This window comes from Triturus cristatus, chromosome 4_2, assembly GCF_964204655.1.
Source record: "Triturus cristatus chromosome 4_2, aTriCri1.1, whole genome shotgun sequence".
NCBI classification, from domain to species: Eukaryota; Metazoa; Chordata; class Amphibia; order Caudata; family Salamandridae; genus Triturus; species Triturus cristatus.
The window spans coordinates 794,578,825-794,591,254 of record NC_140586.1 but is presented as its reverse complement, the minus strand read 5'-3'; the positions used below and the strand labels follow the sequence as shown (position 1 = coordinate 794,591,254).

The window sequence follows — 12,430 nt, the reverse complement described above, 5'->3', positions numbered from 1 at the left end:
GATGTATAAGGAGAATAATATAGGTGCTAGCAAGCAACCCAGTCCAACTCCTCTTGCATCTAAAAAGGTCTGCAGGTCACCACCTACTGGGCCCATGGATATTCACATGATGGCCCTGTCAGAAATCACGGCAGCTTGCAATCTTAAACCTTTTGGTTATGGGTCCTACTTATACATTTGAACACAACTTAGACCAAATTGTCTGTGATTTAGGGTGGATCCTCCAATCCAGCTAATTTGGTCAGACCACTTCCTTGTAAATTGTCAGAAAACAGTCATAGGGAACCTTAACCCATCAGGGGAGGTAAAGTTTGAACTTACTTATAGAGGACTCCATAAAATAGCTCTATCTTCCCTTCAGAATATGCTCGACATCTCTGCCCCCTCTCTGGTGGGCTATCCCGAAGTGGACGCTGACACTCTTGAACACTGGCAGAGGACAAATATCAAGGCAGTCGCTCCATTGACCTCGCACACCTCTAAGATGACTGGCCATTCGTTGCCTTGGTTCAATGAATGTCTGAGAGCCAGCAAAAGAAAATGCAAAGGATTCAAAACAAAATGGCATAGGCAATATCTTTTAGAGGGCAGGAATATTCATAAGGCAGCTCTCAAATCACACTACAAACTGACAAGGATGGTCAAAGTGAATTATTTGGAAAGCAGGATTGCAAACACTAACCATAGAGGCAAGAAAGTCTTTGAAATTGTTAAATCGTTTACGGCTCCTAAGGCAGAGAACAAAGAAGTATCTCCATCAGCCGATAGGGCAAAGCAGGTGGCCTGTTCCTTTCATGATAAAATAATGACCCAGCAGTCTTTTTCCACTGAGGGGAAGGAGGCTACATCCTCTCCTCAAATACAGGTGGGAAGCATCACTCCACCCTCTCCCCCGGGAGCACTCTCACAAAGGCCACCACTGTAGAGATCCCTGCCATCAAACTTGAGGACTCACTTACATACCTCTTGGGACTTAAGTCAGGATCACCAACAGATGCGTGTCTGCTAAACTGATACTGGCACTTGCAGCTACCTTAAACGCACCTGTCAATAAGGTACTCAATTCCTCGCTGGAAACTGGCATTGTGACGCAAATCTGGCAGCAGGCTAAAATCCTGCCTCTCCTAAAGAAACTAAAAGCGGACCCCACACTCCCACTAACTACAGACAAATCCCCATGCTTCCTGCTTTCGCCAAAGTAGTGGAGAAACATGTCAACAAATTACTCATGGAGTATGCGGAGGTACACAACCTCCTACACCCCACGCAATCCAGATTTAGGCCTAATTATAGCACCAAGTCTGCCCTGCTGGAAGTGACTGATCACCTCAGTTGGATCGTGGGGGCAGAGCAATACTTTTCTTACTTGATTTGTCAGCGGCATTCCACACTGTGCCCCACAGGATGCTCCTAGACAGATTAAGGAACATGGGCATAGAAGAGATAGCATGATCATGGATTACATCCTTTTTGGAGAATAGGGAGCAGGTCAGCTGTTTCCAGTTGCTTATTCCTGCAGTCCAGGAAACATAAAAACATTTCAATTAGACAGACAAGATAGTAGATTCTCCGTCATTCTTTGATTAAATTTCATTTTCCCTTAATGTTTACTCCACTACTTGTATTTATTCTGACTTTCAAATACGTGCACATTTTGCACATTTCTCTGTCGTACTTTTAAAATTTGCACGTTCGTAATTCTGGTTTTCACTCACATTAGTAATTTATTAAAACACACTCATAGGTGGATTTTATGAGCAGATTTATTAGCAAATATCGTGCTCTATCAATCCCCCATTTGATGGTATCCCAAACGATCGAGGTTCTAGACAAGTCTTCCTCACATGTTTTTTCACTAGAACCCACTTTCCAGGACACAGATCATGTCCCTGTTATTGCTGTGCTGTTGTTGCAACGTCTCCAACCTTGTGAGACACAAAACGCACAACGTCAGCCAATCCTTTGCAACAATCCATTACTAAATCATCAGTAATATTCATTAGTTGATTTGGCGGGACTGTTGGCTGTCTCATAGCCCTGTCCATCACTAATTCATGAGGGGACAGTCCAGTTCCTCTGTCTGGGAAATTTCAGTGTTGTGCTAATCTATATTTTATTGTGCTGTTCATCTTCTCAACAACACCTGAAGCCTCACGTCGATAGGCACAGTGCAACTTCTGTTCAATTTGTAATGCTGAATAAATCATCCGGATTATTTCATTTTTAGAGTGTGTTCCCCTATCTGATTCCAAAGAGACTGGGAAAACGAATCTAGATATTATCTCTCTAAGAAAGTTATGCAACTGTTAGGCTGTCATTACATCTTGTTGGATATACTTCAACCTAATGAGAAAACAGACAAACAATCACAAGAACATACTTTAGTCCATGGCAAGGAGGCATCTCGATAAAATCGATCTGCATACGAGTAAATGGATCTGCAGCTTTTCCAATTCGACCCATACTGACTACTGTTTTTCTCCCTGCATTTTGTTGCTGACATACTGCACATCTTTGACAGAGACTTTCTGCAATAACCCTCAATTTGGGGTTATACCATGTTTGACGAAACATTCTAATCTAACCCATGCAGCGAAGCCACAGACATGACCTAGTCCCAAGACCTCTGTGAAAAGCTTGGAACCTACTTCCACCTCAAAATCAAAACACTCTACGACAACTTCGTCAACCACCCACAAGACGCCACAGCGGGCCCCCGCCTAGTACCCCATTACCAGCAGACAATGCACATAAAGCTTAGTGTATGCCACACTGAGACAGCCTGTAGGCTTATCTCGGGATATTAGGCCAACGACGGACCCGTTACCTTCCTTCCATTGTGATTCAACAAGCCCCAACGTGACATAAAAGTACCAACTTCAACATGTATTATCTGAATTTGTCAATTCTGTCCAGTCCAAAAATTCTCCTTTTTCATCACCTAGTATTTTAGTCTAAACTAACCATCCAAAGAAACTCCCAAAAATACAGCGGAAGCGGTGGTGGGGATTATTATTATCATATGACCCACACCAACCTTTACAGTACTAGTGGAAACGTAACTCTAATGACGGGCCCATAAGTCATTATTTTCCTTATAACAATATCAAAGATCCTCCGACGGATCTTTGATAAAGCTAAAAGGGACTATGTAATGAAAATCGGAGAGCTATTCTCTCATGAGGACCTGTAATAAAGAAACAGCTACATAACAATATACATCATGTATTTATCAGAAATAAACCAAAACACCTGAAATAATGGCAAACACTATTCTTTCTCTTTGTTGTTATCAATAATGTGGATGTTCAATCACAAGTACAAACTGTAAATCATCATTTAGTTCTCTGTTACAGATTATATCACCACAAACATTACAAGATAAATGATTCCAACTCTTCGAACAAATTAGGTATAAAGGAGGAAGAGAAAGAAAACATTCAGTAAATACAGTTTTCTGACCAAGATGAGGATAAACTAATGCACAGTGTGCTTTAAGTTAGAAAAGCTAACCCCATAGCCGTTAGGATATAGCATGGGCAGCACCATCAGCTGATGATGTGCAAAGTCTCTAGGAAAGTTCTCAGGTTTTCCAGTCAAGTACACCAGCCAGAGTTCTCAGGAATCAGCATGGTATACAGCATACCACGAGCGCAGGACAGCTCACCAGTCTGTGAGCAAGCCGACTATCATTTTCCCACCAGCATCTTTATAGTAGAACTGCTACTTTGTTTCAACTAAATTGTTTCTATTCTAACCCTTTTCAAACCTTTCTATTGCTCAGTTCTACAGGGAGGTGAAATCTCCTGAGAATGACTTTACAATTTTTCTCTAACAGTCTTTCTCTAAAGTTATACAACTTCCTAGAGAGGAAGAGGAAAAACTACAGTTTCAATTATACATACTTCTTGCAACTGTTTTATTTCTGACTGCCTACAAACCTCGCCTAGACAGGAAAGAATACTACTGTTTTCTACATTCTAAGGAAGCATTTGTAATTTTCACAAGGACATTGGGAAAGGAGCACGTTAGCACATCCCCTAACAAATACATTTGGTGAGGCCTACATTTTCTAGCAAAGAAAAGAGGAGAGAGAAAAATCATGTTATAAGGCCTACATAGCTTTCACGAAAAATAAAAAGCTTTTTGTCGTGTTTGCAGTTGCTTATTCCTGCAGTTCAGGAAACATAAAAACATTTCAACTACACAGACAAGTTAGTAGTTTCTCTCTCATTCTTTGATTAAGTTTCATTTTCCCTTAATGTTTACTCCACTACTTGTTTTTTTTCTGACTTTCAAATACGTGCACATTTTGCACATTTCTCTGTTGTACTTTTAAAATTCGTATGTTAGTAATTCTGCTTTTCACTCACGTCAGTAATTTATAAAAACACACTCACAGATGGATTTTCTGAGCAGATTTACTTGCAAAAATTGCGCTCTATCAGGACACTCACAAAACTATTGGTGTCTTTCATGTGTGCTCCTTCAGTATCTATAGATTTTTCTCCTCCCCAACTATGTGAAACTTGTTCTGTAAAATGCACCATTTTGGCTCTGTCTTTTTTTTCTACTTTATCTTGGGAGAAAATCGTCTTGAACATTCCTCTAAGAGCTTGAGTTCACTTTGCTTGCTCTTATGGTCAAATTCATTGAAGATGTTTAAGCATCACAAATTTCAAAAACATCAGTCATCACTGGCAGACAGTGAAAAGGATGAGAGAAAATCACTGTGCAGGCAGTTACTCGTGTGAGATTGGGATAAGCGATAAATGAGGAGAAACCCAGTGTTGGGCATTAGGGAAATGTATTACATCAGTTAATTAGAAGCTCATTATCGACATTGAGTGGTAGTGAACATGCTTGGAAGCATTGGGTAGATAGAAGAGCCCAATGCACAAGCGGCTAGCCCATGGTACCAGTTTTGAAACAACAAGGGATAGACTGCTGCCCTGTCGGGAGATTTGCTGTTTAAATCAGCTACTAATTTTCCTAACCCTCACCACTGTCCTCAAATTAATGACTGGTCAGACGTATTTATGCGGTTGCTGCAGTCTGCCATGGCAATGCCAGACACTTGTACGGTGAGCATAGGACTTTGACGTTGGAGGTAACTACCAACCTTTAAACCTGAAAATAAATTTCTAGTTTTTTCAAGAAATAGTTACCATTATTGATCGCTACAAACATAGATGTAAGGCCCTGGGTGGCATCCTACTGCCTAGTGTTCATTCTAAGTGTAGAATGTCCAAGCAGCCTCGCATCCGTTACATGGGTTCCATCTAAGAAGGCATATGTTTGAGTAGCGAATATTCTATCCATTTGTTCCTGTTGGTTTGTCGATAAAGTTGCCTGCCTGCGTTGCTCTTTTTAAGATATTGACTCTCTATTCTTAGTCTGTTACTCCTGCAGACTTTATGCTGTTCTTTATGCTGGACCATCTGATATATTTTCCTTCTTCTACTCTGGTCCTTTTTGACTCCTCTTCTTCGTGCACTTTGTTACCATCATGTAAGTAATGCTTCCCGTTCTTTCTCTTGCAGGCTGTAGAGGGCAGTATTGGACTGCCCCTGTCTGTGCAGTGTGTGGCTCTGCCTTGGCAGGAGGAGCTTTGTCTGCGCTTCATGAAGGAGGTGGAGACTTTGACTGCGCCAAAGAAGAGGTGCTAGGGGCCCCAGTGGCACCTGTCAGTGTGGAGACAGTTTGGGTGGAGGGAGAGGGTTGGTCAGAGAAGGCTTTTCCAGTAAATAATAATAAAAGGCTGATAAAATTGTCAAATGCACATGCAATGAAGTTTATTTTATATTTCTTTGAAATAATATTGGGATTTACAGTACAAATGGTAACCAAATGTGTCAGACACACTAATAGCATCTTACAGAATAAAATTAGTAAGCATTGTTAGATACATTGTTCCAACTTGCATGACATCATGTGTGGTCCCACAATCAGGGCATAGAAGCCATAATGACAAATATCTCAAGTCTTACTTTTCTAAAATCTCTAAACGATACCGCGTTACTCATGGTCACTTTATTAAAATGATGATGCCTATGGAATTATTGCCTCTTTTCATGTCAAATCCCAAGCCTGCCTCAAATCCATGCAGTGTGTAGTTACAATAGATTGATCGTACAAGCTTATGGATAAAGATCCAACAGCCACTTCACTGTATGCCTCTTGATTCACAAATGAACGCCATATTGAGCTGCCAAAGTTGCTCTTTATGTCAAGTAACGTTTAAAACTAGTCAAAACTATCCTTCCTTTTAACTGGAGCAAGGCAACACCAACCACCATCTCGATTGCTTATGGACCTCTTTAGTACAAGACAAAATCACAAATGACCATGAGCGCTGCTCTGAGTTACTAACCATTTCATCCACTACATATTACAACCCACTCCAGCATAGGCGCACTAGATGCAATAAATCTCCCAACACTTGCTATATCTCCCTGAGACCTCAGGAATTAAAACTGAAGACTCATCCACCAGGCATAAAGCAAAAGGCATCTCATTTGCTGATTTTTCCCTACTTTTCCTCATTTATGAGGTGGTTAATTGAATATGTTCTGCATTTATTACTGCCACTAATCTGCTGGAATCCATTCAATCAATCAATCAATCAAACAATCAAGGGTTGGTAAAGTGCAACTACTCATCTCACGGCGCTGGGGGAAAGTTGGGGAGCAGATCCATATAAGTGCTGGGGTCATTCGAAGGGCCAGATCCTGAGGTCCTTCCTGCACTGGGGTAGCGTGGGAGATAGTCTGAGGTGGAGGAGTAGGGTGTTCCAGGTCGTGGCAGTGAGGAAGGAGAAGGACTTTCCTCCGGTTCTGGTCTTGCAGATCCATCCAAATCCACTGCATGTTAACACAGTGAAACAGCTTATGGTTTAAATGTATTTATTTGCCGTTGTATATCCACTCAAAGCGGGAGTAGAATTGCACATAGTGAAACACTTCCTTTTGCTTTAAACTCCTCAAATAAATAGAGCACATCGGTAAATAAATCCTCACAAGTCTTTACAATCATACCTACCCCTTGTCTAAAACTACAGCGATAGTAGGAAGCTTTCAAAGAGAAAGAAGCGGGAATGTGGCAAACAAAGTCAGACCTTCTGAATATAATTTTCCAGGCAGATACAGTGCAACCTACTGTAATCATTTCACTGATCTCCACTGATCTCAGCCCAACCACCAATGACTAAGGGCACACTGGTGCTGCATGTGTCAAATCAGTGCAAGAGAGAGCAGTAAAGCTCATGCACCTTACTTCAATGCCTGTAGGTCAACACACGAACACATCAATCAGCCAAGCCTCCCAAGGGCATAGTCTAGCACAAACAATTTAGTGACAAGAATCAGGACCCCGTAAAATAGGTATAAGAACTTACTAAGAATGATCATTTTATCAAAGAAAATGCAAATGCATAACGTTTGTAATATTGATATTGCTATCTATTCCATCACTAGTTAAAGATAATTACCCGCCACTTCAAAATACATCTTTAACATCCTGTATACATCTTCGTTCAGAACCCATATATAGGAACACCGCTTAAAACCCTAATTTTGGAGATGCTTGGTCATAAAATCAGGTAGGGGAAAATATGTGATTTTGCAGAGTTAATGAATCTGGCCTTCCCAGACTGACTTTGTAGAACCCTGGTCTAGAACTTGCTCTTACTAGCATCTATTCAATATCTCTGGCAAATGTATTTAGATGGGCTTATAACTAATTACATACATCTGAAGGCACCTCAAGAGACTACTTAAAGCAGAAATCCCTTAATGGAAAAGCAAAATATTAAACTTTTAAGAATAATTTTAGGGTTGCTCTCGCACAATTCCAGTGTACGATTGACCACTTACAGATGTGGAAGCCCATAAAGCTCAAATTGATTCTAAAAAAGGCTGCCATCAGAATAAGTTATACTAGTGATATTACTCACTGTCAGTCCCTAAAATGTACAAGTCTTACTCTGATAGTATATCTTTAAGCAGAATTAAGGATATTTACTGTTTCTTCTGAAACATAGTGTTAGATAATTTACATTTATGTTGAGACCTGGAATTTCACCCCTAAATAATGTTTAAAATACTGGTCTGATAAAGGAAACAAGACAAGGATGTGTAATGGTGGGGTACAAGATAACAAACATTTATTTTTTTGTTTGTTGGAATACATTCCCAACAGTGTTGGAAGCTAGAAATATATTCCAAAAAACCTTTATGTTTCAAATATAAACTAAAATTGAAGATGTTATTGTTTTGGCAAGGTAACCTCCTAATGACCTAGTTTGTTATAATCTTTACACGGTTTTTGAAATGTTCTAGTAATGTATTAATTGGTAAGCGCCTGCATTGAGATTCTTTCCTCTTTCAATAGAAATCATTTATAATTGTAAATATTGTTTATTTCTGACGAGATCTAAATCAATAAAATTGTTCTGATTCTGATTATTCTGATTCTGATAAGCCACGACTGGTGAGGCGCTACCAAATCTGCATAATCTTTATGAAACTCAGCCCATCTGGAGCAGAGGCATTCCTCCCTGAAAGCTCTTTTAGTGCATTTACTTTTCTTAAATCCATTGGTTCATTGAGACACTTGTGAATCCCCCATCCACCAGTGCAAGCAGAGTTTCTATCCACTTCATAATTAACTAGCAATCATACTGGATGAATGAAAATAAGCATCGAATAAATACATCATATTTGTTCATTGGAGGAGGTGACACCACCTGCTATAACCAGATCTTTAATGTCCCTGCATGCCTTAATGTTCTTTACAAGTCAGGATGCTCCAATCTTTTCCCCCTCTTTTATTTTCCATCCCATATATTAGTATTCTCTGTCTACTTCTGCTGCTCTAAAGTTAGCCATAACTACCCTTATGATGTGGAGAGACAACGTTGCTCAATACTACCCACTCAAGATCTTTCAACTTAGCTTCAAACATGTCTAGGTCACATTGCTATTCCCCCAGAACAACATCTTCTTCATTTTGATCTCACAAAACTCCCAACATTCTCACAGGATCACAGCTTTGAAAGACAATTTGGCAATGATGCAGAGGCCAATGTCCATGGAACAGCACTATTGAAGTCCATAAACAGAATAGTCCAAGAATGTTCTAGGTAAAAGTCAAGTATCGACCTCTCAGCAAGGCAAACATAATCAATTCAATAAGAAGAATTGTGCACAAATGACTAAAAGGTGAATTTCTCCTTCGATTCATAAAAATCTCCCAAGCATCACTTTGGTCATAGGGATCCATAAGTTGTAAGATTAGAACCTCAGATTCAGATCAAACTCTATGAATGAGTGTGAGACCTTTCTAAATTCAGGGGTACTGTGTTTAAGAATCTCTTGTACTCTTTTTTATCATCTGCAGCTTCAATGTTCATAGATATTTATAATATGGGAGAGATATTGAGGGTATTACTTAATGATCAAGACAGATAATATGATTGTGAAACAGAACGAAATATGGGTCACTGCTATTAGTTTTGTGCAAGTCCTTCATGTTCAGATGGGTACATAAAAAGTAAACAAAGAAGAAACCGCATCTGATATGCTATATACTGCCAAAGTTTCCATCCACATCAACATTTATTCCTTACGTTTGTATTATTGTCGACATTTAATCAATCAATGTTTTTTTTACCATGACCATTTTGTGAAAATGAAAATAAATGTTATGGCAATAATCAATTTAAAACATTTATTTTGATTCTGTTTTTTGTATTTAATGTAGAAAGGGCATGTATGCACGTTTGGCATGTCCCATTGCGCTGACCTGGAAAAAATGATGGCCTCGATTTGCATCGGAGTCACACAGTGCAACAATTTAAAGCTGATTGAGACCCCAAAACATGACTCAGTGGTGAGGACACTACCCAAAGTGCGGTCCTCTTTTTGACACTGACTACTGTCTTCGCTGAGTTGGGACAGGCTGGTGGTAGTGGCCACCTCAAGTCTAGTAGAAGGGACCATCCCTTCGGGAGAGAGATGCCCGCTGGCCCCTCCTGTTAAAAGGTGTGCTAGCCTTCCTTAGACTGGTCCTTTATTCCCAACTCAAACTATCTGCAACACACTAATAGAGATGTTTTAAGCAAACACAACCAAAACCTCACTTCAAAACGCAATGCGATGTATGGAGATACACTTGGAAGGCTTCCAGGAGGAACTTTGTTTGAAAGACCATGGAATAATGTCAGTGGCAGAATTCAATAGATCGAAGGAGAGGCTCTGAAATATAAACCAGGGTATATTTGCCCCTTATTCTCCATTTCATATACCCCTCATTTTAACCGGTAGAGTTAATTGCTTTACGCAGTTGATAACTAGAGCCGCCAGAATAGGTGGGGGCCGCTGAGGATCTATGCCCTGGGCACCACACATTTTGGAGCCTTGGTCTCGTGGTACATCATTTTCAAAAATGGGACAGAAGGCCTGACTTGTTCCTTCATAATGCAACTAAAGCAGCAACATCACTCAGTGGTGCCAAATACTTTTCCTAGTGTGCCGCCCTAACTCAGAGCTGCTTCTTGTATTAGAAGCCTAAGAGGCCTCGGAATGGTTTTGGACCCCTGCCCCACCAAAGCTTTTGACATTCCTGATGATGGCCTCAGAGGGCTGTGAGAGTTATAAAGAAGTTGCAATAGCATCCAACTATTTAGTGGAATGTAAATTCAAGATTTGATGTGGAATGGTCTATAAGGAAGCGTGTCGATTTTGTAATACATCTGTGCATCTGAAAGGCGGGAGAGGCTGCGACTGATCCAGCCACACGTACGTCTTTGCTGGATATGCTACTGGCTGTATGCCATTGTTTCCTGTTGTTGAGTCCTTCTCTACACGTTGATGTTCTTAGTTGTGATTAGATACAGCTTCAGCAACCCACAATACACATAGTGGTTATTTCAGTCAGCCCCCTTGAGTCACCAGTTTATTTAGGTAAACCCTATTTCTTTATTGGCTCATGGTTAGTCAACCATGTTTTATCGCAGTCGCTAGAACCATTTCCCCTTCAACATTAGAATGCATTTTGATCGGCACAGGGCTTTATCAGGGGGCCTGATGTATTAGAGGGCATTGTATGTCTGATTATAATCATTCTTGCCATCCAATCAGAAGCACCAGATTTTGACCATCATGTTGAGGGAGTTCAACACTTTGTGTTAAAGGAGATGATTCTAACCATAACTAAAAGTAAGGAATTAGGCTTCAAATACAAGATCACTCCTATGTGGCCAAACATGGCTGAGCTTGCATGAGAGATCACCTCAGTAATATGCGGGTGCCCCTAAGCACTGCGAGCCCTCATTGACAGGCTGTAGATTTGCCTTCTTCATGCTGGCGGAGCTGAGACACCGGTAGGCATCACCCATCCAGCACCTTCTGTCCAGGAATTGAGAAGTGAATCTGAATTCCACAGTTCCCTATTGGTTCTGCATAGCTGATGCACAGGCTAACAAAGTGTATCAAGTTATAGGGGGAATCAGTGAACTGCTTAAGGAGGGAATTCCTCCAAGAGCCTGCCCTTCCAAGCCATTTTAGGTTCCAGTGGGTGAGGGTCAGTGTCAATGGTGAGAGGACCCTTCATTGTTATCTCTGGCCCTAGTATTGATCTACTGTTGACTCCGGTCTTTAAGTTTCTCCAATTAGATCGCCAAGGGTGTCCCTAATGATGGCTCAGTTGTCTGTATCACCTGTGGTCCATCACCTGCTCCTCCCGCTAAAACCCTAAAGCCCAGGATCTTCGTCATCTCTTTTCTGATGGTGAAGTTTCTTGAGTTTATAACATATTTGAAAGCTATGCCATAAAGAAAAGTGTACCTGCATCTGGAGTTCTCCTTCCTTTATCAGTAATGGTTGAAACAAGAGTATACACTGGAGTACTATGTCCCGAAATAATTGACATTAAGACATTTTGCAGTTAGACTGTGGGCATGACTCTTGATGAATGGTTTGACCACTTCTTTGATTTTAAAGTTGTGAGATTTTAAAGTATGTCGATAGGTCCCTGTGGTCCACCACAATTCCTCTTGCCACCATGATAGAACCTTAAGTTTGACCTCTTTACATTCCTCATCCCTGAGTGAAGAGAAGAGAACCACCATAAAGGTGTTCAGATTTGGGTTTCCACACCATCCTACAACCATTTGAAGTGAATGTTATCCCACCTGGCCCTGTTTGCAAGGTCTTCTTAATTCAGTTCAGCCACCTCCACCTGGTGGTGAAAACCAACCAATGTGGACTCAAACTATTCACCACCAGGCTCTAGGATAGTCTTCACCTTTAATTCAATGATTAGCAATCTAGTGCCAATGGAGTCTATGTCAATCTGCAGAACATTTATCATCCCAGTTCATATTTAAGGTTTTAAGGCCTGGGGCAAGCTCGATCAGACTTTATTTCAG

At 40.6% G+C, this 12,430-nt stretch overlaps 1 protein-coding gene across 1 annotated transcript in view; it reads left to right on the top strand.

Annotated features, from left to right (window-relative positions):
- LOC146835058 (vitamin D3 hydroxylase-associated protein-like) overlaps window positions 1-9,728 on the top strand; it is a 686,483-nt gene extending 676,755 nt beyond the window's left edge. The window contains exon 15 of the mRNA XM_085602724.1: window positions 5,544-9,728. Within this exon, the coding sequence (XP_085458850.1) occupies window positions 5,544-5,669 (126 nt within the window). The 3' untranslated portion in view covers window positions 5,670-9,728. The remainder of the gene's footprint in view (window positions 1-5,543) is intronic.
- Window positions 9,729-12,430: the final 2,702 nt, after the last annotated feature.